A 24092-nucleotide genomic window follows, 5' to 3' on the forward strand; every position below is an offset into this window, starting at 1 on the left:
TAGGTCCTCAAATAGAGGAGAACATTAAACTGTTTGAACCGGTTAAAATATCCTTGATAAGGACCATTAAATCAGGGACATTTTTGCAATCACAGGAAGCCATTGCACGCCATGATCGGCCCACAAATAATAAAGAAAACAAGATTTTGATGACTGGATATAATATCCTTGATCCTTGATCATTTAAAAGGACTCTATAAAATCGAGGATTTTCTTACGATCACGAGGACACATATAACGTCCTGATCGGATGAGAAATGACATAGCTATTGCGTTTTAAGTATTGCTAAAACTAATTATACAAAATCCGCAAATTTGAATTTCGCGCCCTTAGTTTCGTAACGGCCAGCTTCTGACATGATGTAAAAAAGATAAACCAGCTACCTTCTGCTGACTTCTGTTCGCCTGGTACTCGGTTTGAAAATTTTCTGGTTTTGGGACATTTGAGCCTAACAATTTCAAAAAGTTAGTTTCAGAATTGGGCGTCGTTGTAGTGGGGGCGCCAGTGTGCAAAAACGTCGTTTGCACAGTAGCGCCCCCATTATCAGCGACGGCCAATGCTGGAACTAAAGTATGGTAGTTCCAGAAACAGCCGTTAAATAATGGGGGCGCCACTGTGCAAATAAAAAATTTTCATTTGCACAGTGGCGCCCCCATGATCACCTACGGCCAATGCTGGAACTAAAGTATGGTAGTTCCAGAAATAGCCGTTCAAAATTGGGGGCGCCACTGTGCAAACGACGTTTTGCACACTGGCGCCCCCATGATCACCGACGGCCAATGGTGGAACTAACTTTTTGAAATTGTTAGGCTCAAATGGCCGAAAACCAGAAAATTTTCAAACCGAGTACCAGGCGAACAGAAGTCAGCAGAAGGCAGCTGGTTTATCTTTTTTACATCATGTCAGAAGCTGGCCGTTACGAAACTAAGGGCGCGAAATTCAAATTTTTGCGGGTTTTGTGTAATTAGTTCTAGCAATACTTAAAACGCAATAGCTATGTCATTTCTCATCCGATCAGAACGTTATATGTGTCCTCGTGATCGTAAGAAAATCCTCGATTTTATGGAGTCCTTGTAAGGGACCAAGGATCAAGGATATTTACTCCAGTCATCAAAATCTTGTTTTCTTTGTTGTTTGTGGGCCGATCATGGCGTGCAATGGCTTCCTGTGATCAGAATAATATCCTTGATCCTTGGATGAGGACTCCGAAATCCTCAGTCATACATATTCCAATTTATCCTATATTTGTAGGTCGATCGAGACGAGCGACGCCTTCCTGTGATCGGAACAATGTCCCTCAATTAATGGAGTCCTTTTCAAGGACCAAGGATATCAAGGATCAAAATATTTATTTTCTCCGCTATTCGCCAAGACAACATCCCCGATGGAGGATCAAAAATATTTTACCTAAATGCCTATAGCCCGATCAATTCCTGGACGATCTGAGTGTGCCACGCCTGCTTGGGATCGGGAGAATGTCCTCGATCGTTTTCCCCAACCAACCCCAAATATGCCGAATGAACTCTGGACAAGTTTGTATTAGTTTGAATGCATTTTATTTATTGTTTTGTCAAGTCCTTCTTAGATACATACTAAACAACTTTGTTTTATTTCTGCGAGAACCAATGAAATCTGCAAACCTGTTCTCAGGACCAAGTGATATATAGTCGTAAATTGTGTAGTATGTTTGTTGTGGGTTATCAAATACATGTTTGCTTAGTATTATTTACACAAAAATGTAGTGTTTGTGGTATGCACTTATAGTCTGACGTTTAGTTAAGCAGCTTGAACTAGCGGAAAGGAGGGAGGGGTAATTAATCAATCTAAATATTTATGTTAGCTAAATGCGAAATTCAAAATCATCTGACATTGGTATTGGTTTTGATTTTCATCTCGAGTTTTTTGGTACAGAACTTTAACTAATACAAGTACATATAAATACATATATATTTTAGCTAACCTATATTTGCTCTCAATCCAATCACTTACACACAAATCATTAAAACCTAATTCGAAAAGCTACAAAATGATTTTGTTTCTCTTTTTTTTTTTGTTTTGTTTTTGGGGGGACTAAACAAATTTAACAAACTTTAAATAAGGCCATAAGCAAGATTTGTTGCTCACATTGGATTAACACATAGAATATGTCCGACAATTATAGTTAGTTATTTATTTAGTTAGTTAGTTAGTTAGTGTGATATTCCGTTTGAATTGCTTTATAAAAAGTGAGGTTGCGCTGCAGCTTAGTAGGAAATTCTTTGCTTATTCTTGGGGGAGTGGGTTACTTCTCTTATTTACGATCATGAATGTACGTCACATATAAAGTAGCATTACTTGGAGTGTGTTTTTAATTGGAAGCTGCAGGATATACCTTTGTATGTATTGTAAGTGGGGGGTTAGATCTCCTTGTTTGTGGCTCAAATGCTAGATAACTGAATGCTGAATGTCGCTCCCATAAGCTCAGATATATGATGTATCTTTTATGTAGATATTAGTAAAGCTTGGCTTGGTATCGATAGATAGAGTTCAAAAGAGAGTTGACCAACTTGCTGCTGGTATTTATGATTTGATTGGGGCGGAGGATTTATACGAATACAAATACGAATATGCTTTTTGTGGTGTTTCAGACAACAAGTGGAGGGCCCTACTGATATATGTATGGAGATTCTGGCTATGCCATCGTACAGACACGCCCACTAACTACTCGAAGATTAACTGATATACCTCGACTAACTAGGCGAGGGCACTACAACATCTTGATGGGATGATTATACGTTCTTTAGATATTGATTTGGATAACTTCTTTGAGATGCAGATGGAGGTGATTGTATTGTAGTGCCCTCGATGAGAAGTATGTTGTATAGATAGAGTTTAAAGAACAATGCATAGAAGCCGCTTGTAAGCCATCGAGGGTAGGAGCAACTTTCACATCCGCGTGCTCTCCAGGCCACACCCCTGGGCGTCGCTATATAATGAGGCGTGTGGAGGCGTGACGCTGCCACTTCTCCTGGGCCTGTTGCTGCTGCTGCTGCTGCTGGCCTTTAATCAACTCGCTGGCGTGGTGCGGGTCAGCAGCTCATCATCATCCAGCTGGGCGAGAGCTGCCGGCGAGCCGACATCGATGGTGGTCACCCGATTGCCGCCATCGGCTGCGGAGGGCAGCTTGATGAACTCGCTGTCCGTGTGCACCGGCATGATGATGCAGACGAAGCTCTGGCCCGTTTGCGAGTCCCGCGGATGCAGCGTCACGGGATGGAACTTGTCAGTCTGGCCCTCGGTGTAGGTCTGCAGGCGCTGATAGATCTCCGGGTAGTGCTTGCGCAGCAGCACTCCTCGGCGCGACAGTATGTCCAGGATGTTGGACAGGATGAGCTCCCGACTGCCGGGCACTGCACGCAGTCCGGGATTGAAGGTGAGTATGAGGATTTCAGTGCGTTCTGGCACGGCTACCACGGCCAGCGGCTGCTGCAGGGCCTGCTGCTGTATCTCCAGCTCCGCCAGGACACTCTTGCAGAGCTTCAGCTTGGCACAGCGCGAGACCAGCTGCCGTTCCCAGCGCACGGGAGCTTGTCCCATTCCTGGCGCCTCGGAGACCACGCAGATGGCCACGTAGATCAGCATCTTCGACTCCGGCTTGTACTCGGTGCTCAGCTTCAGCAGCTCCGAATACAGCTCCAGGCCCATCTCGGCGGGCATGAGGTCCGGCCAACGCACGTAGGAGGCCTCTCCCATGCACTGGAAGCCGTTCTTGATGAATCCCTCGGCGGCCTCTGCGCTGCGGAAGAGGACGCGCACCACGCCCCGTCCTTGGGAGATGCTACCTTTGCGGGCCAGCAGACTGAGATGCCGCTGCGTGTCGAGGTCGTCCTTGCAGGTGGCTAGCACCTGGCGGCACAGGTTGGAGGCACGCGAGTGCAGGCACGCCTTCCGATGCTTCTCCCAGTGGGCGCGCCGACACTCACGTGAACAGTATAGATGGGAACAATTGTGGCATGATTTGTACAGCTTCTTGGCATCGGCGGGCGAGGCGCTCTGCTCGCATTTGGTGTTCCGGCAGCGGATCTGCAGTCCCGGATCCCCATTGAGCTGGCTACCGCTTCCACAGTTCTTGTCCGTGTTCGCGGAGTCGCCCAACGAGACGCGCCTGCTCCCGCTGCTGGCATTTGTTGCTTGCTGATGCTGATGTGCTGTTCCTGCTGCTCCTACTCCTGCTCCCCCTGCTGCTGATCCTACTCCGGCTGACTGCGATTGGGATTGGTTGTGCGACTGTGCTTGGGTCTGTGATGTCTGTTGCTGTTTCTTCTGGCTGGGTGCGTCTCCCTCGCTGCGGCGCCGCAGTCTCTGCTGTTCGTCAGCCGATAGCACCTCCAGCTGCTGGCGACTAGCTGAATCTCCCGCTGTAGATGAGAGGGGATATAATTGAGGATTAGTATCTTCATTTGGATAAAATTCCAAGATCACTTTATAGTTCAACAGTAACAAACAACAAAGAGCATTCAATGGAGGTGGCTGTCATCCAACATGCTGGAAGGAAGGAACGATATGGCGATTGGGCGTACAATTGTTCATGTAGTTTCTTTTTCTCAGTGTAATTTGAAGGTAGAAATGATGAGTAACTAGACTTTAAAGATGAATATCGGATATATTGTTTAAACGTTAAAGAAACTACACTAAAAATTAAATCAAATCGAATATAAATGAAACTTTTCTTGAAAGAATATTAAGGAATATATTTTTATAGGAAGAGGAAAGCAAAGGAAGCACCCAAAAATGAACTGCAAATGCAAGATCCACACACAGTTCATTCAGTGAGTCATCCTTTGATCCATGGCATATAACGCTTATAAGGATTATATATTATTATTATTATATGCGAACAACAAACAAGAACGTAATTAGTTTTTGCCTATACCCATATTTGCACTTTCTTTCTCTCTTTCTTTCACTTTATCTTTTGTTAAGTTATTTTGTTTTTCTTTGTGTAATGTTTTTTTTTTTTTTTTTTTTTTTTGGTTTTTTTTGGGTTTATATTGGAACAAAAACTTACAGGTTCATACCTGTCGTCTGCGACGTGGGGGTTGCCTTGTTATTCGCTTGTGTTCTGTTGTTGTTGTTGTTCTGATGGTTGTTGCTGTTATGGCTGCTCTGGGACGAGGAGGCTGTTGGCAGTCCTAGAAGCGAGGCAAGGACATCTTCTAGCGATGCGCTGCTCAAGGAGCGTTCGGGCGCTACTTTTACCAGTTTAAAATGTTTTTTTTTTTTTTTTTTTTTTTAATTTTCAATTTAAGCCACAAATAATTGCGACATTTACATATAATTTTAGGGGGTACAAAAAAACGTATAAGAATACAAAAGAATGGAAATAAATTGTTAGGCTTGTTAGGACGCACTTAATGATGGTCTTACTAGCTAGAGAAGTGATTGAGGAGGATTAAGAATCGTTTGACTGTGCTCAAAATTACACTGAGAAAATGTGTAGAGTGTTAAGAATTTGTGACAAAAAACATTCACTAGAAAAATTTGACTATAAAATAAAGCATAAAAACATAAATTAAGTTTAAATTATTAAAAACAAAACAAAGGAAATTCAATATATAAATCAGTTTTTATTATATAGCCACCATATAATGCAAGGGCTTGGCCAGATTGTTTTGTATATGTATGTATATATATATATATCGTATATAAAGCACGTATCTAATAGTCTATACAAAATATGATATATGTAGTTCCAATAATTGTATTGTGTATAAAAGATATATCTTCGTTGCATAAATGATCATTTGTAAGAGTTTTGTTTATAGCACGCTTAGGTTTTAAAATTTATCTTGTCAGACGTCCAAGAGGGATGAATTTTAGGGGTGAATTTATCTAGTTTTAAAAACCAAGCCTAAAATAGAAAATTCCAAAAATGATATATGGGACGAAAATTTCAATTGAAATGACAATGGGAATGGGGTGGGGAGGGAGGTTGGGGGGTTCATAGCAAAATTATCCATAGATAATAATGCTATGAAATGCGATTGTGATTTTCGCTGACAAAATTAATAATTAAAATTATGATAATAATACAATAATTAATTGTAGACCATTGCTTTGTGTGTGTTTTATTTAAAAATTAAACATAAAATTAAGGTATTAAATTTAATAAAATTATTAAACACTAGCATTTGAGCAAATTGTGAATTTGTCAAAAAATCGCAAAACGAAAGAAACAGAAATTTCTTTTGTTTAATTTACAGTCGATTAAAAAAATGCACCCTACGATATTAAAATGGTATTTTCATTAAATATTTATATATATAAACAGACAAACAAATGTAGAAAATTGCATTTTCATCTGCGTGTGTGTAGGTAGGGGGGGTGTGGGTGTCGGGTGTCGTTACTCTACAGATATATTAGATATATGTATAATAGATATATTCTCAGATATTCTCATGTGGCTGCTTGCTCTTTTCTCTTTATCTCTTCCGTTTTGTGCTCCAAAGACAGAACCAATAATTTGTGTGATTTTTAATTGAAAAAAAAAAGATAAAAAAGAACTAAGCATTGCATCTGGAAACTACTTCTATTGGGTTTTGTATGTATCTACGTGTAGTAGTCGTATAATTCAGTTGTCAGATATATATGGTGGACTCACCGCCACCGCCGCCGATTCGGCTCAGTCCGTTCATGCGTAGTGGCGGCTGTCCAGCGGCTACCACCGACGACGAGGTGGCATCCAGATGGGGATAATGCTGGTGCAGATAGTGCTGCTGCTGCTGCTGCTGTTGGTATTGCTGCTGGTACTGGTACTGCTGCTGCTGCTGCTGCTGCTGGACTGTTGCGGGGGGGCTGCTGTCAATCACGGGTGTCTGCGGCGAGTCCAGTGGTCGTGTGCCCACAAAGCTGCTCTCAAGCCAGCATTTCCTATTGGAAAACATACACAGATACAAAACACACGCTTGTTAGTGGGTGTCCTGGTCCAGATTCACAATTACATTTACATTTACAATTAAAATGGCAAAATCAATAAATGACATCACAAAACGACTCCCTGCTGCACTTGTGGCTGCCACAAAAGGGGGGCAGGCTGGCTGGCAGGCTGGCAGGCACGAGCCAGTGTCACTAACCTCCGACAACTCTGCACAAATTGCGGCACTCGAAAAGTTTCGTTTTGTTCCTTTGGCTGTGCAGCCTTTTAGCTAATTGGGAAAAAACACAGATTTGGAAAATATCTCTCGATCCCCCTTTTCAGGAGCCTTCCTGCTACGTTGTCTTCGCCGTTTATATAATTTCTTTACTGGCACTTTTGCAACTGGGCAATTTTCCTTTGCAATTTTTCCGTCTCTGATGAAGCGAGCGACTGGCAGCAGACGTCGCACACGAATGAAAAGCGGATGCGGACAAAAATAGCCAAAGAGGCCAAAAAGTGGGTGGCCCTAGGGGTCGGCCTCACAAGTTGGGGTTGTCCTCTGCGATACACAAAAGATGGGACCACAGAAACAGCGCGAGAGAGAGCGCGCGAGACTCGCAGAGAAAGAGAGCAGGACATATGGAGAGCAAATGTGGTGGTTGCTGCTGCCGCTGCTGCCGCTGCTGGATGCTGCTCCTGGCGCCCGTATGGCGGCCTGATTACAGGCACAAAACAAATAAAAGCGAAATTCCAGATACGCTGAAGATGCTACTCATCAAAAGGGGTGAGGGAAGATATGATGTTGGAGTCTTAAAGAAATTAAAACAATTGGGATTTAGCAACTACAAGCTAAGAAAGAATCCACGCGGAAAGAGTGTTAGTGCATACCCTAGAGACATCCTATCAGGGACATCCTTAAGCTATCAAATTACAGTGGTTCTTAGAAGTTATAGGGCTTGAATTAGGTACATTAGCTAACTAGAGATAGGTGGAGAGAGCTAAGAGTTTTTTTAACTACAATTAATGAGGGCTTAATGGAGATCTTTGTGATATTTAAAAGTAAAAATGATTTATTTGTTATCTGAGGAAGTGCCCTCTATCTGGAAAGATATTCGTAAATGTTCAGGAAACAAAGCAAACATAAAGTAAACCCCAAAACCTTATGGAAAATTCAATTTAGAATTTTCCTGTATGGTAAACAATTCTTAGTTATTTGGGAAACAAATTTGAAAGTAAATTGGCGACTTATCCCTATATCCCTAAATCAAGTGTACTTTCTACCATCCAAAGGAAACAACACGCATAAATATTTAGTGCTTTCTATTAACATCACATTTGTAGCTTCAATTCTGCTACTCCTTTTTCGCAACCTTATTCTCTGGGGTGTTCCCTTTAAGTCCTTTGCTTTTACAGGAAAATCTGTTGCACCCTGTCTGGGGTATTTGCTTCACTTCAAAGGTGCTACTACTATTATTGATTTTCATAATGATTGGCGGGGCACGAAAAGGGGGCCAGGGGGGGGAAATTGCAACAGAATCGAAACGTGTACAAGTGGCCTCCACTGATTGCATTGGGGTGCCCTGTTGTGGCTGTGGCAGTGATGGCAGTGGTGGGGAGACCCCATACCTCGTCTTTCCGATGACCTGCTCCTGTTCGGTAAACGTATTTATACTCTGGTATGCATACCGGACCATCAGTTGCATGGCTGACATTTAAATTGCTTGGCAACGGACAGCAGTGAGCCAGCAGTATGAGAGGTTGTGGCACACGTGGGGGGTGGGCGAGGGGCTGGGGCTGCGGCTGGGCAGAGTCTTTTTATGTCGCTATATTAATGGCATCGGAGCACATTTGAATGGCATACACGAGAAGGGAGTCAGGTCAGGTCAGGCATCCAAGAGGAGCATTCATCCAAGCGGAGCACCCACTATGGATGTGCCACAGAGTTCTCAATCAATCTCGCTTTGAATGGAGCCCGGGCCGGGCTTTGTGCAAGTGAAGCACTCAAAAGAGTACGTGGCACAATACTCGAAAGATACATAAATGCAACTGATTCCGATTGCCACATGGCACATGCCACAGATATAGCATATGACCTACTCTCCTCTCTATGGGGGCATTGTGTGTCTGTGTGCCAGGGAAATATTAATCAGATTTGTTAAGGAGAGCGCCACTCATAATTGAATTGCTGGGGGAAGAAACTATTGTCATGGTAGATGTAAAGGGAGGCGAAAGCCAGTGAAAGGAAAATCATTTAAGGGAAGAAAAATACTAATTGGAAGAGAAATAAAAGCTATAATATCTCTATAAAAAGCAGGTCTCAAGGGAAAGTCATTCAAGGGAACACAATTGAGGGCAGAACATGACTTGAATCTTCAGCTTAGAACAGGAATAAAGGAATTATTTCTATATAAAAGTATTCTGTAGTTCCCAGCTTCTATTTCGTATTTTTATCTTGAGCATCAAAGCCAAGTAAAGCCACTCAAAGGCAAAGGCACTTAAAGTACAGCAGCACTTAAGCAAAGAGTTGAGAATTTAATGCTCATCTTTGAAGCTAAAAAGCATCCATAATTTATCCCGCGCCATCTGCAGCTCCTTCCTGTAATCATTTTCTCCTCCATAGATGGAATTTTCTCTATAATTTTCATTCTTTTTCTTCTATTTTGCCTGCATCTGTTTGACCTATTTCTGCTTCTCCATTTTGGCATGGCTCCAAGAGCCCCCAAGGAGAGTAGTTTTTGGATGCTTTTGCTGGAAGCGAGGAAAGTTGTTTTAGTGTTCTTCTTGTTTAGTTGTTTTAGTAGCTAGCATTAGGGGAACACACACACCGATAAACACACATAAGTACGCATACGCATACGCATACTCGTACTAGTAGTAGTAGTTCTTTGGATTAGTCACAGATATTAGCCACGTGTAGGAGGAGTAGGAGCCGCACCATTGCGGGGGCATCTTACCTCTGGCGGAGCCTGGTTTTTTCTGGATAATTCTTTTCTGTGCAGTTTTTTCTTTCTATTCAGTTTATGTTCATTTTTTGTTTTTTTGGTGGTTTGGTGGTGCTGCTGAACGGTGGTGGTGTTGGTGGTTGTGGTGGTGGTGGTGGTGGTGCTGAAGACTTTTACAGGTAGCTACGCGTTGTGTGTGGTTTTTGAAAGAAGAAAATTATAAATGGGAACATCGAAATGGGTGTTCGAATCGAAGGTGAAGCACGACACGAGTTTGTGAAGAATGGATACAGATGGGCAGAATGGTTTGAGGATGGCTTTGTGGGTGGCCACAGCTACACACAGATGGGGATGGGGGATGGGAGGGATCAACAGATGGATACGACAGATGGATACGACAGATGGATATAGATGGGGCTGGAACCACAACATCGACAAGACATCAACAAGGAAGCTTTCTAGGTATCTATTTTAGCTCTGATTTTCGTTTAGCTCTGAGCAAAAGGAGCAACGGACTGTGTGACCCGCTGCCTACCTCGAATTTGGACTGGCGGATCGGCTGCGATTCTGCTGCTGCTGCTGCTGTTGCTGCTGGGAGAGCTGCTGGTCGTTCACGTAGTGGACAATCGCCGAGGTGACCTCCTTGATGGAGCTCTGGATCTCTGGCGTTACCGCCTGCAGAGTGCGTCCACCATTTGGCGCCGCCGATGTGGGGGATGGGGTTGTGCGTTGTGCCAGCAGAGAGCTGGCGAGACTGCAACCGAAAGAGAGAGAGAGCGAAAGATTAGCTATGAGAGATCCAAAAAAGGGAAGGCCACAGCGTTTACTCACCGTTCATGTGGCGTCCGCTGGGATAGCTTCTCCGTGCTTCTCCAGCCGAGATACGGCTGGCGGTAGGAGTTCCTCAGGACGCTGCTGTTGTTGCTGGCCACCGACATGAAGCTGCTGTTGATGGGCGCCCCACGGGCGAAGCTGCCACGCTGCGAGACGCTCGGCGAGGTCTGTGTGGAGTTCAGATGCGATGTGGACCACCGTGTGGCGCCCGCTCCCACGCCCTGCTGTCCCTGATGGCCATGGGCGTGCACGCCTGGTCCGCCCGCTGCCGAGCCGCCGCTCACACTGCTGCTCTGGCCGCCATGGTGGCTGTGCGCCGAGGGACTCAACAGCAGAGGACTGCGATCGGAGCGCTGCGAGTGCGAGCCGAGCGAACTGAGCGAGGTCGTCTTCGAGTTGAGTCCCTGCCAGCGGCCCGAGTCCTGGGTGCGCTTACGCGTGAAATTGCCCGGCCGATAGCCGCCGCCAGAGGCTGAGGCGCCCCCTGAAGCGGCGGCGGCACCTTCCGGCGCCTGTGCGGCATTCTGATTGTAGGCACGGAACCATTCGGGTATATTCAAACGCTGCAGCGAGGCCTGGACACGCAGCTGATGCTCACTCAGGGCGGCCGGATTGTGATCGTGCGATTTCTGTAGCTCATTCTCAGGGGGCTGCAATCAAAGAGGAGAAAGAGAACATAAATTATAGCTAAAACTATATTGATTGCAGATATTCATTACGAAAGAAAAGCCATTAACTAAACCCGTCTCAAAATCATCTGCCATTCCAAGGACTGTCGCCCGAAATATGCCACAAAAGATTCCTTTTCCACGGGAAAAAGTTTCCGCACATGGAGGGGCAGCCTGTGCCCCAGACCTAGCCCAATGCTCCATTTACCTTGTGCCCAATACGCATTCAACGGGAGACAGCGCTCCATGCCACATGCCACATAACCCAGAAATGTCATGGAGAAACTTTTCTCTCTGCTGGCTTTTTGTGCATTTCGTTGTTGTTCTTACAGAGCGAGTGCTGTAGAAGGGCCAGGCAAAAAACGGTTCGGTCTGTTCTAATGCCAAAGCTTTTCTTTTATATATGAGCCGCAAGAAAAACTTTTTACAGCCGCCCGACTGACACAATTGAATGGAACACACACCCCAACCCCTCCCAGGCAACCAACAAACAAATAAACAAACAAACAAACAAAATAAAAACTGAAAGTTTTACCCCCGAGAATTCTGGACGGAAGTTTGCCCCCCGATGACTCATCATAACTGAGAGACAGAAGGAGCCACTGAGGATGTGTGCCCCCAAAAATGTGGCAGATTATACGATCACAAGTGTCGTCTTATGCCAGAACAAACATAAATAACTCTTGTAATTTATGGATGGGTCTTTGAGTAATCCAAAAAGTTTGTAGCAATTGTAGGAGAGAAGAGTGTGGGCTGGGCGGAAGTGTGAGCTTGTCTATAGGAAAGTGTGGAGGGAGAACCTGTTGATACGAGCAGGCTTAGTGGGAGGAATGTGGGAGGGTTTAACGTACTGAATAATACTCGAGTGGGAGGACTGAAGCAATGACAATCCCAAGAAAATAAATACAGAGCTTCCAGGCAATGCCTCCCAGGTTCTCTTCCTTTAGTTTCTTATATTTCGAAACGAAAGACTTCCTCGCTGAGCAATCTGCCAACTAAGAGAAGCTTTAAGCCACAGTTTTCGCGAGACACTAAGCGGACTCTGAACAGACTTAAACCTACTGCTAAAGGACCTTTTATCAGCGAAAAGCCACCTCTTTTTGCGGAAGACCGCCTGCTCCTTAATAAAGGATTTCAAGAGCATTGCAAAAACCTTAAGACTGCTGCCCAAGTGCAAACAATGGCCCTGCAAAGCGCCCCCTTTAGAGGCGAAGTGTGCCAACATTTTGCCTTGGCTGTAGCTTTGGCTTCTGTCTTTAGGCCTCGGCAGAAGGCAAAGGACAAACGAGAGACAAAAGTTAATCACAGTCGTCAGTGGCACTCGTGGGAGGCGGGCACGGAGCAAGTGGGTGGGAGGGAGGTAGCAGGTGGCAAGAACAGTGAAGCGATGGCAACAGGGGGCAGAGCCAGGTGTGTGTGTGTGTGTGTGTGTGGGAGGCGGAGATGAGGCAGCGTCTAAGCTGCCACAACCAGGTGGCAGGCAGGCAGGGCATAGCAGAGCATGCCGGCAGCAAAAAACGACAACGACGTCGTTGACAATTGTTATGCCTCCGCCGCTTTGTCTTCTGCGGCTGTTGTTGCGGCTTGTTGCAGCTGCTGCTGCTGCTACTGCTGCTGCAATTGAATATTCTGAGAAGAGACGTCACTGGAGGCGGAGGCGAAGGCGGAGAGTCTCAGAGTCAGAGGCTGTGACAGTTTCATCTCCCGATTTGGGTCATATTTCGTTTTGGCAGCTGATTGTGACAGTCCCCCGGCCCCCAGTCATAAAGTTATGAGAACAGCTTTGGCTGCAAGTGCTAGTTCCCTTGAAGGTTGATTTGTTTCTAGGGGAGGTACATCTGTGATTTGTAAACCTCTGAATTGAGTTCACAAATAAAAAACCCACACATGAAACTACAGTTGTAATAACCCACAAAGAAAGGAGTTTTCATGCCCAAATAATTCCTATAATATAATAATAGATGGAGAGAACCACTGTGATACACTGTGTGGGCTCCATCTATAGAAAATTGCACTTTAAGTGCTCCCTATGGAATCGCAGATATTTCCTTCTTATCGAAGAGGAAGGGTTCTAGAACAAAGAGCAACTGCTATCAACACTGTAAAAGATGGGATGTGTAACTGTGGAAGGAGATCCTTATTTGCTTGGAGACCCTCTTCAAATCCCAATACCCGCTGCAGAGTAACTTCAAAAATATTCAAAGTGCAACCAAAAACGTGCGCGTTCCTCGTAGATTTTTGGTTTCATTTACCTGATCGTATTGCAGCATAGCTCAGTACTATTTGGCTGACGGCATACAATGGATTCAAGTTTTGTTATTCCTTTTGGGATTTCGATGTTGAATTCGATTTCGATTGATAATTTTGAGAGACATAGAATATACAAACACACGCTTTAAATCAGAAAATTTGACAGGTGGGATGGGGAATTTGATAGGAAAATCCAAGGCGAAATCAAAGGTAAAATAAGGGAAACACTCAGGGTACGAAAGCAAAAAGAAAGTGCTAAAAAAGTGCTGAAAAAGGAAAACTCAATTAGCATACGCACACAAACAAAAGACGGTACACACACACACACAGCCATACTACTAGAAGAGGAAGTCAATAAAAACACACACACAGAGAAAGAGAGCCAGAGTAAGAGCAAGAGAGAGATAGAGAGAGAGAGAGAGAGGGAAGTGCAAGTCACACCCAAAACGGAAAAAAAAAACGGTGCCCTGGCCCCACCGCCCCAATGGGAGTATACATAAATATTTGATGAAAATAACTTTTTGGCAATAATTTATTTTTAATGCAGAGAGCAGAGTCCCCTCTATAAATAGGAGAGTGACCCCCCCCACCATCTATAACTGTATGCTGTGTGACCTTAAAAAAAAAAGCAAGCAGCAGGGGAAGCAAAGGCTAAAAAAGGGAACAGGGCAACAACAACAAAATAGGAACACGCACACCAAACAAAAAATAAAACGAATAACGGCACAGCGCGCGCATCAATTCGGATTTTGATTGTAAAAAGGAAAGAGGAGGCAGAGAGGGGAAGACACAGCAGGGAGTACGGTACACGGGTACACGGCAGAGGGAGCGCAAGAGGGAACGCAGATAAAAGAGGCAAGGCAGAGGCAGAGGCAGAGGCAGAGAGCACCCTCGCCAGAGGAAGAAGGGACACACACACAATTTTCTAGGGCTTCCTTCCTTCTTCCTCTGCGTCTCTGTCGATTTTCCACACATTTTCTTTTGAGCTGCGAAAATTAATTAATCAAATTTGGCTTTTACTTGGGCAAACATGGCGCGCGACATGCAACAACAGCAGCAGCAGCACTGCTGCTGGGACTGCCACACACACACACACACACACACTCGCGACACACACACACACGCGCGCGAGGAACGCAGCACAGCAGAACGGTAAACGCAGGAGGCAGAAGGCACACTACGACGTGCCGTTGCCCATTTCCGGCGCACAAAAGTATGCTTCGCTTTCGGACTTGTGATAGATACTGCGGCGGGCTGCAACCAGGAAGCGCCACACGCCACAGCAGTAGCAGCAGCAGTAGCAGCAGCGCAAGTTTATGGCAGCTTTTCATGCGCATGTCCGTCCTGCCTCAGAGCCGAGAAAGCTCTCTTCTTCCCCTTTGCTTTTATGGCACATACACAGGATGCAGCAGCAGGGACGCCCTGTGTGACGGCTGCCTACACCCTGTGCTGAAACCCAAAACAAAGGAGCAACAGGCAGCCACATTGGGGGTCTAGAGAGGCGCGCAGAGGCATCTGTGGGGTAGGAGCAGAGACAGAGACTTGGCTACAGGCTAGGGATAGGAGGAGGCGCCACTTGGTCTATCTATTTTTAAACACAAGATGGAAAAACACTTGGACTAAACAGGCGTGGGGGAGCTCAGAGGGGGCCAGGGAATCCCTTGGAACATGAACGACAGGGCAGATTATCTCTCAGACGGATGGGACCCACATGATGGGAGACAATCATGTCACTGGGTCGTCGCCGCCCAACAAGTACGGGAAACGGAAAGACACAACGGCAGGCTGGGTAGGGGGGCGACAGAATTAATGGGGATAGATGTGAATGATGTGAGGCAACACAAGGAAGACCGTGCTGATGGTATGAAAGATTTACAATGGGATTTACACTAGCAATCGATTGAATTCCGATTGGAGTTTTGCCATCAACAGTCAGAATAAAAGGAGAAGCTAACGAGACATATTTTGTAACAATTGCTGCAATAAAAACCACCTGTTTTGTAGGAGGGGGGAGGCCCTGTCGATTGATAGGGATGAGACCTACATAATAAGATGAAGTCAGCTTCTAGAGATACTTAAAAGGTTACAGTTCTTAGAAAACCAATGCAATCAACCGACAAGTAATTGACTGATAGGAAAAATCAAGATTATATGGATATATAAAGAGCCGCAATTCAGAGGCATTCTATAGTCGGCTGTCAGCTGTTAATACAAAATGAAGTCAACGTGGCTCTACTGGTTGTTGGTGTTTTTCCTTTGCAAAAAAAGCACAGGATTAGCTGATTTTACAGTGGTAAAGTTTCGAGTGTATTTAAGTGTAAATATAAAAAATAAAAATAAACTTTTCAGAGTGTCGTAAATGAACTAGGCAATGCGAACGGTCAGAATACTAGCATTTTGGACATTAATGATCCAAGCAGATGTCCCATTGATCACGGTATACATACCATACAGGTAGTGAACCTGGAACCCTTTGAAGTTTTCTGCGATGCAAAGATCGCGGGTCCTGGCTGGACTGTGATCGCTCGCCGAACAAACGGACAGTTGAACTTCTTCCGGAACTGGGCGGAGTACAAGGGAGGATTTGGTGACATCGCAGGCGACTTCTTCATAGGATTGGATAAGCTGCACGCCATTACAAAGTCACAGAACCAAGAGCTATACGTACACCTGGAGGATTTCGTGGGGAACACGAGATATGCCAAATACGATGAGTTCCATATCGAAAGTGAAAACGATCAATATCGAATGTCCGCGTTGGGCAGATTTACTGGAGATGCGGGTGATTCGTTGAGAGTCAGTCAGAACCAGAAATTCACCACCTACGACAGGGACAACGATCAAAGGGTGAATGGTAATTGTGCTGCGCAACAAATGTGTCCCTGGTGGCACGACAGTTGTACCCTTAGGTATGTCAATATATATTGTCTTTTAATGATTGCCTCAAGTCTCCTCATTTCAGTCAGCCTTTCGGCATGTATGTGGATGGTAACGTGGAAAACATGAAGTATAAGGGGATATATTGGTACCATTGGGGCGGATATGCCTATTCTTTTAAAGCAGTGCAAATGTTGGTTCGTCCTAAGTAAACTTGCTCTCATGTAAAGAAATAAAATAAATATTTAAGCGCAGCGAATTCTTGCAGTTGTATTCCTGTAAATATTCCGTTCTCTATTCTGTTTTCGATCCATTAAGTCATAAATATCCTCAATTCTGTGAGTATCAAGCAGGGAAAACATTCTCAATTCAGTTTCAAATCTCTTTTGGAATTTTGGAACATCTCTCAAAGTTCCACTAAAAATCTCCTTTCAAATTTAAATTCTTTTCTCAATTTTTAATTATTTAAATGTTTTACAAACAAAATCTAAGGCTAAGGCTAAGGCTATGGCGGCTATAAGGGACTATAGGAGTAAAGTGAATTTCTGATACCGAAATCACACAATCACAAGGTGAGGTAGCGCAGTGCCTTGTCCAGGAAACGCTCCTCGGCGGAACCCTCGCTGCAGGCAATGCCACGTCGCGATTTGCTGGACAGCTGGGAGTACTGGTGCTTGATGGTTTCATTCAGCAGCCGATCGCAGCGCTCCTTCTGCTCGAGATCCTCAGCGGAGGGCGCCTTCATGTACTCCCGCTTGAGGACCATGCTGATGATGCGGGAGCGTGTGGATCGATGCTTGGGCTGTGTGATCACCTGGGAGCGTGGACGCAGCGGAGGCGGCGATTGGGAGACGGCGCCATAGATGCCAGACTCCGAGGATCCCGAATTGATGCTGGAGAGTCCGCCGCATGAGCAATAGGTCACACTGCTCCTTGGCGAATGGGCAGCACTGCCGTACGCCTCATCGTCGCAGGAGTAGTAGTCGGGGGGCGTGTGGCTGCCCTTTGGCACCGTGGCCACTGCCTCGGACACCGCATAGGGTATGCACTTGGCCTCCATGTACATCAGCGGCTCATCGATGGCCTCCTCCGCACTGGGCGTGGGACTCACACACCGCTCATCCTCCAGCTCGGCGATGCGTGCCTGCTGCAGCTTCTGTTGGCGCCTGCGCTGGCGACGCTCATGCCGCTCCTTCTCCAGTCGGGAAATGGTCTCCAGGCTCTCGATGAACAGATTTAGATCACGCTGGCCAAAGCGCGCTGCATCCAGCGTAAAGGTCGTCGTGGAAGTCGACGACTTCTCGTTGAGGCTCAGGAATTGCGTGGAAATGTAGGTGGCCATGGCTTCTGCTTTCGAGTGTAGTTCGTTCGATGTGTTGTAGCTTTGCTGTTTGCTGTGCAACTGATGATGGATGCTCCTTGCGCTGAGGTTTATATATGCAGCAGCAGGTAGGGCAGGGCGGATTATCCTGCCTGCAGGTCGCTTGACCTGTGACCCACCCAACCCACTTCACACACACACACACACACAATACAGGTAGGCGGTAGGTGGCAGAAGGCTGGGTTTCGATCATGGGGCAGTGTCATTTGGGTATTTCCTTGATTGCTTTTTAATTTCAGGCATTTCCCCTAATCCACACACGTGTTCTGTGCTGCCTGCTGCCTGACCTGTGACCGCCTTTATAAGGTCCCTTAACCATATGACAGGCGGCAGACAACAGGCAGCCAGCAACCTCCATAAAATGCACAACCCGAGCACAATTCACAATCCAATCGAAGCCTCCTCCTACTCCTTGGACTTGGGCTGTGGGACATCCGTCTGGTTTTGACACCTGGCCATGCATATTGTATAAATACTTGGCTGGGAATGGAATGCCATTGCTGTCTCCCTTAAATCAATACTCGGAACAATTTGCACTCTGCTGCCTCTCTGTGCTGTTCTGTTCTGTTCGCCCAAGGTGCCGTCGCAGTTCCACTTTGTGCTGAAAGCCTGAATCTGAATATAATTTCCATTTCCATGGACACTCCACTGATGACACGAAGAGTGCAAGCAGCGCAGATTGGAGCAGAGGCGAGGAGAGGGGGCGAATCAATATAAAACAGCACAAGTTTAAACAAGCATTAGAGGAGTCTGGAATCGCAGAAATTATAGGTTTATACAGATCTTTTGGGTCACTGGAAACTCTTCCAAGCATTGGGTCTAGAAATTCTCAAATGCAAACAATAATGCTATGGAATGCAACTGATTTATGGATACATCATAGAAAACAAAAGATTATCAATACCAAATTCTATAAGTTGATAGAAATCTTAAGATATATGAATATATACCGGTGTTCACGAGCTGACAACGGGTTTTTTTTGGCTAAATATGTAGAAAAAAAGGAACACAGAATTCTTGAATATAAGAAAACATGCAAAGAAACATCTCAAGATCTGTAGATAGTCAATCTTTTAAATAGTCTTCACATCGCCATAGATCTAGGCTAACACCAAGTGTTTACTTGTAAGTCTGAAGATCTTACAAGTACCCCGATCTAAGAAAAAGACAAAGGTTATCCCCAGACAGGTACGCCATGATCTAAGGATCAGTAGAAACCCTGACTAAGTTTATTTACTTAATCTGAAACGTCAGCAGCCCAAGGATAAACAAAGACCTTTTGCAAATCCTTTTCTATCTGCAGACAAATTTCCTTTAAGTAACGTAACCTCACAAGACTTCTCCCAGCTTAAGCTTAGATTATGATAATCTGGCGCTAAGCCAAAGAACTGCCAATATTCCACTCCAAAATCAATAATTACTACCACTGATCCATCTCTAAGGTTCTTTCACCCCAATCATTAATCTTTCCATCTGCTTGATTTAGTGAGCTAAGAATGCATTGGCCAAAGAATTATTTGAACTCCTAATTCATTTCCAAAAGAGTAATTTCAAAGCCAGACAACGAAGTGACATTTAGATACGAGTATCTGTAACAAGAGTGCCATACGAGGGTATATTGTATCTGCCTTCCATGGCATGTAATCGTTGAACAGTCGCGACTGAAAGAATTACATTAGCCACAGGGAGTGAGAGACGAAGAGACCAAGAGACCATGAGACCATCTCCCATATGGCAGTCAAGGGCTCGGCTAACTCTATGGCTCTGGATGGGCTGGCCTTTGTCTAGACTTTCTCTAGGGCGCGCGGCTGGCTCTCAGGCGGCGAGACATTGTCGCCAGTTGGCTAATAATTCCACTAAAAATAATGACGTTTGCTGCTGCTGCTGCTGCCAAAATCACATCGGAAGAAGGTCGTGTCGCTCTTTTGTTTTGTTTCAAGCTGCATGCAAATGGTGTGGCAGCTGGCAGCTGCTGCACTTTCAAAAAATAAATGGAGAAGCAGGAGGAGTGGGGAATCCGTTCAAATCCATTGAACTTCCAATTAAGCACGTTCCATGCTCCTTCCACGAAGAAAAGTTCTCAAAAGGGGGGCACTTAACCCCTTGTTGGTCTTTTTTTTTTATGAGCCACAAATACTTTGTCTCTTTTTTTTCGGTTGCCACTCAACACAAATTAAATTAATTAATTGCCTTGAAAATAAAATAAAATAAAAGCCACACTTGAAAGCCAGAAAGAGCGCGACGACCGACCGTTGCTTGTTCGAAAATAATTTGATTTACTTACGATACAAAGTATTTTGAGTGTCTTTTTTTTGTTGGATTGAAATACGATACACGAAACGGGTTTAAATGGAGTGTACGGCGGGCTATGGATGGGGTGGGGATACATACCTGCAATGAAAAGAGATAAAAAGTGGAACAAATTAGTTAAATTGCTTCTCAAATGCGTTGCAAGTATTTTTATGGCTGGCAGCGAGGGAAATGGAAAAGGAAAACACTGCTGCACCCAGAAGTAGCGGCAGCAGCAGCAGCAGCGGAAATATCAATTTACAAGAAAACACACACAGTACTGGCACTGGCACATAAAATGTCAATTGGCAAATAACAAGACGCCCAGTGGGGGTAGGAGTGGGTTAAGAAGTGGATTCTCCTGGACAATGGACGCCCCACCAATCAAGCAAACAAATCTTCAATTGCTTCAAGAAACAACAAGTAGAGCATGGAATAGTTTGGGGAACGAACAGTAGAATACCCTGGAAATCATTCTCTCGAATTTCTACCCCTTCCAAACACTTCTCTCACCCTTAAACCCCCACTGAAAGCCTGTGTACAACAAAGAGTGATCCTCTCCCATCTCCCATCTACTCCACAGCGCAATAATTCGGTCACCCCCCCACAAATGAAAACAAAAGTTGCCGCCACCGCCGGCTGTTGCTGCTGCTGCTGCTGTTGCTGCTGCTGCTGCTGGTTGCGTGCCTCCGATCTGATCTGGCCTCCGTTCTGGGTTCTGGATGTGATCTTTTCTCTATTTATAGAACCATTGTAATAACTCCATCAGCATTTCAGTGGCGCGACCAGAACGATCCCTGGAAGCAGTGCTCGGCTCGGGGACTGCTGGCCAGCATAAAAACTTCAAACAGATGTCAAGCGGCCGCTCCGTCATGTAATTATTATTAATGTGCCACCACTACCCAACCCACCCACCCATTCCAGCACCTAATTTCCAATGGGGAGTCGCCTCTGATCTCATCTATGAAAAATGTGTGGCATTAAGTGATGGCTATTGGTATTGCTATGGGCTGTGGCTGTGCGCTGTGGGCTGTGGGTCTCTCTTCTGTTTTACATTACGCGTACAAATTATTGCCAGAGATTCTTTCACTTGTTGGTGGGTCACTGAACTCTCGTCTCGCGTCACTCAACTCTTTCTCCTTCTCTACATACGGCACATTCCTCCCCATTTTTCTCTGATTCGCTGTTTGCAAATTGTCTCTACGAGTATACGAGCATATAGTCGAGAATATAGTCGTCCCATGAATGACGGGGCTTTGATGATAAATGGCACATGGCAGACACTCGTATTCGTATTCGTACTCGTACTCGCCGTATATCGAATATCGCACACTCAAGCTCTACTCTGGCGACCTTTTATGGCTTTCTTTCCAGCGAATTTCTCTCTCTTTTGCTGTCTCTCTGTGGAGAATCTCGCCTGCACTGCTTGAAAATTGCACTTGAGTCTTGCTGGCCCACGCAAAAACAATACACAGATTATTATGGGTGGTGGGCGGAGACGTTTCAGAATGCGTGCAAAAATCTTGAAAATTAAATTGAAATTAAAGTGTGATTGCGGCTGAAATTTTGTTATGAAAATTAGCGAGTGTCCCCCAGTGTCCACCAGTTCTCTCGCATTGTTAAGTAATTCTATCTGCGCTTCCACGCAATCCACAAAAAAAAAAACATACGATAAAAGGCGCGTGTTTCTCTGGCGATTGCCCTGGGGGCCTTTGGCTTTGAGGTAACGAATATTCCAATTGCAATTCCGTTTAGTTATCAGGGGGAGAGCTCTTATGTGGGTAACTGTTCCGTAATATACTATATAACCTAATTGAAATTGAACATAAGACGCCGCCACACACGCCCCACATGACCCACAGAGCGGCAAATGATTCAAAGTGCATACGCATACGTGACGCAGAAAAACGTAAATTGAGAATCAAAATCGAAATTGAATTTTGTATTTAAATTAAATAAGAAAACACCCAAGTGGTATCTGCATTGCCTTCTGCTGATGCTGCTGCTTCTTCTGCTTCTGCTGCTCTTTGTTTTGTGGGCAATGGGCCAAGTGAAATGAAAACTGCTGCACAATTAACTTTTCAACAGGGAAACAATTTGTGGCATGCGGCAGACGGCAGATAAACGACGAGATCTCTCACTCTCTCTCTGTCTCTATCTCTCTTGGGGCCACTCGGTCAGTGGGAGTTCGTAGCACCTTAACATTTTCGCCATTCGCCCAAAGGCAAAAAGGAAAAACTATGTCGCCAATTGCTGACTCATGAGGCAGGAGGAGGTAGGGAGTACGTTGCCCAGGAGTGAGAGAAAGATAGAAAAAGCAGCGAGGTAAAGTGCGTCTTTACATAATTCTCAATGGGGCATTTGGCAATTGGAATTAATTGCCTTAAGCTCTGTGGCTGTGGTTGCTGCTGGGGACTGCGGACTGGGGCGTTAATCAAGCCTAATTGCTGACATCATCCCCCAGCAGCGTTAAGGCGAGAGGAGTGTCGTGTCTCAATGCTCGCTTATGAAACGAGGGTTGATTGGGAAGATCTTGAGAGTTAAAGTAATAAAAATCGTGGAATTCCTTTCTAGGATATATCCCAGAAAAAAATGGTTAACTTCAACAGAAAAATACCTTAGAAATACATAAAAATATAGAAGAAAAAAATATAGAATTAATTCTATCAGTAATTCTAGTAGAGGCTGAAAAAATAGTAGTAGGAAACACACAAATATTGGCTTTGGGGATATATTATTCTGCTCGCAAGGGCTTCATCAAAAAACAAACTACAATGAGCAACCCCATAGGAAACTACTCCATCGTTCTTGTCATATAATCTAGTAAATATTCTCTAAAAACCCTCGCTTATAATCCCGCGCATCGTATATCATCATCATCTTTGCCTTTGACTAGACGATCGAGTCATTGCGTAAGCGAAAGCGTCTGACTCAATGGATATTGCCATAACGCCAAAAGTCGCGACTGGAATTTCAATAAATAAATAACAAACGAGTTCTATTACAATAAAAATAAACACTAAGCACACACACAAAATGCACAAAGTCAACAGAAATCGAGTTCCACAGCTGAATCGAACCTCTGGGTGGGTTATCTCTCATTTGTTCATTCTACAGCGATATATACTATATATCAGTGTGTATATGTATATATGTATACAAATATGATCGCTGTAGTTCTGTCAAAGTCAGCAGAAGGTTTGCCAATTGCTCGTTTCAGTTTTATAAATAAATATGCAATAATTTGTCCAGCGAGCTGTTTTTGTTTGCACAGCAACACAGCAACACAACAACACAATTATTCTATGATTATTTGAGTTCCTGTGATTGAAAGATGTCATCAATCATCCAGAGACCACAATAGAGAAAGGGACAACAAGACCTCTGATGGGAGTATAATACATAAATGACCCTGAATATTTTGATGGATATATAAAAACATTTCGTTCCGGCTGTCCGACTACCTTAATTTCAGCCACAAAAACACATATACAGAAAACCGTATGCATGGTTTGGATAGAATCCAAAATAGTAGAGCGGATATATCAAGCGATTTCAGCAATTGAGTGACTGAATGAATCAACTTTGATAAGCCATTGGGTCAATCTCTGTACGTATGTATGTATCTCTCCATGAGCACGAATGTGGGACACAAACTATGGCAATCGCAGCTCTGGAGGTCGCTCTGAACATTGATCGTACAGATAGAGGAGACACTCAAGTGCATATGGGCTCTATAAACTATCTCAGACCTCGTAGAATTGCACATGCTCTGATTTCTAATTAAAAACAAGAAGGAACGTGTGAGTCGCTTCTGTGGACGCGACTCTACTTTTGTAATTAATTTCATTACGTTTCCTTTTCTGCGTTACACACAGTTAAACAGCAACAGTTGAGTGTTCTTGAAATTATTTGGTTGATTAAATGTTTAATCTTTAAGGAGAGTTTATTGAAA

The 24092-nt window shown here is 44.6% G+C and overlaps 3 protein-coding genes across 10 annotated transcripts in view; 1 reads left to right on the forward strand and 2 right to left on the reverse strand.

Annotated features, from left to right (window-relative positions):
- Positions 1-1533: 1533 nt before the first annotated feature.
- LOC111082860 (hormone receptor 4) overlaps positions 1534-24092 on the reverse strand; it is a 58445-nt gene continuing 35886 nt past the window's right edge. For 2 of the 7 annotated variants that reach the window (XM_022379081.2, XM_022379080.2), the window contains exons 5-9: positions 10670-11322; positions 10374-10592; positions 6642-6910; positions 5059-5229; positions 1537-4398 (exon numbers count right to left, since the gene is read on the reverse strand). In XM_022379081.2, coding sequence (XP_022234773.2) covers positions 3047-4398; positions 5059-5229; positions 6642-6910; positions 10374-10592; positions 10670-11322 — 2664 coding nt within the window. In that variant the 3' untranslated portion in view covers positions 1537-3046. Of the gene's footprint in view, positions 4399-5048; positions 5230-6641; positions 6911-9738; positions 10022-10373; positions 10593-10669; positions 11323-13592; positions 13663-14610; positions 14630-24092 lie in introns of those variants that run through there. The other 5 variants (XM_022379089.2, XM_022379084.2, XM_022379082.2 and 2 more) reach the window with 5 other exon arrangements.
- LOC111082862 (ficolin-1-like) lies at positions 15789-16679 on the forward strand. 2 transcript variants are annotated; one of them, XM_022379091.2, is made up of 3 exons: positions 15789-15883; positions 15940-16499; positions 16553-16679. In XM_022379091.2, exons 1-3 carry the CDS (start codon positions 15806-15808, stop codon positions 16677-16679), a joined length of 765 nt encoding a protein of 254 aa, XP_022234783.2. In that variant the 5' UTR covers positions 15789-15805. The 2 variants fall into 2 exon arrangements, with proteins under 2 accessions (XP_022234783.2, XP_022234784.2); XM_022379092.2 differs by having other exon boundaries at positions 15789-15880.
- Positions 16996-18630, reverse strand: LOC111082861. The gene has a single exon (XM_022379090.2). The coding sequence runs from the start codon at positions 17807-17809 to the stop codon at positions 17033-17035; it is 777 nt and encodes a 258-aa protein (XP_022234782.1). The 5' UTR covers positions 17810-18630; the 3' UTR covers positions 16996-17032.

Source organism: Drosophila obscura, unplaced genomic scaffold (assembly GCF_018151105.1).
Source record: "Drosophila obscura isolate BZ-5 IFL unplaced genomic scaffold, ASM1815110v1 contig_179, whole genome shotgun sequence".
NCBI classification, from domain to species: domain Eukaryota; kingdom Metazoa; phylum Arthropoda; class Insecta; order Diptera; family Drosophilidae; genus Drosophila; species Drosophila obscura.

Bases quoted from the DNA above. Each gene is read 5' to 3' on its own strand.
- LOC111082861 (XM_022379090.2), bottom strand. From the start codon at position 17,809: ATGGCCACCTACATTTCCACGCAATTCCTGAGCCTCAACGAGAAGTCG.
- LOC111082862 (XM_022379091.2), top strand. From the start codon at position 15,806: ATGAAGTCAACGTGGCTCTACTGGTTGTTGGTGTTTTTCCTTTGCAAA. The intron at 15,884-15,939 runs GTAAAGTTTCGA...TAAACTTTTCAG, and splicing joins GATTAGCTGATTTTACAGTG to AGTGTCGTAAATGAACTAGG. The intron at 16,500-16,552 runs GTATGTCAATAT...TCCTCATTTCAG, and splicing joins CACGACAGTTGTACCCTTAG to TCAGCCTTTCGGCATGTATG.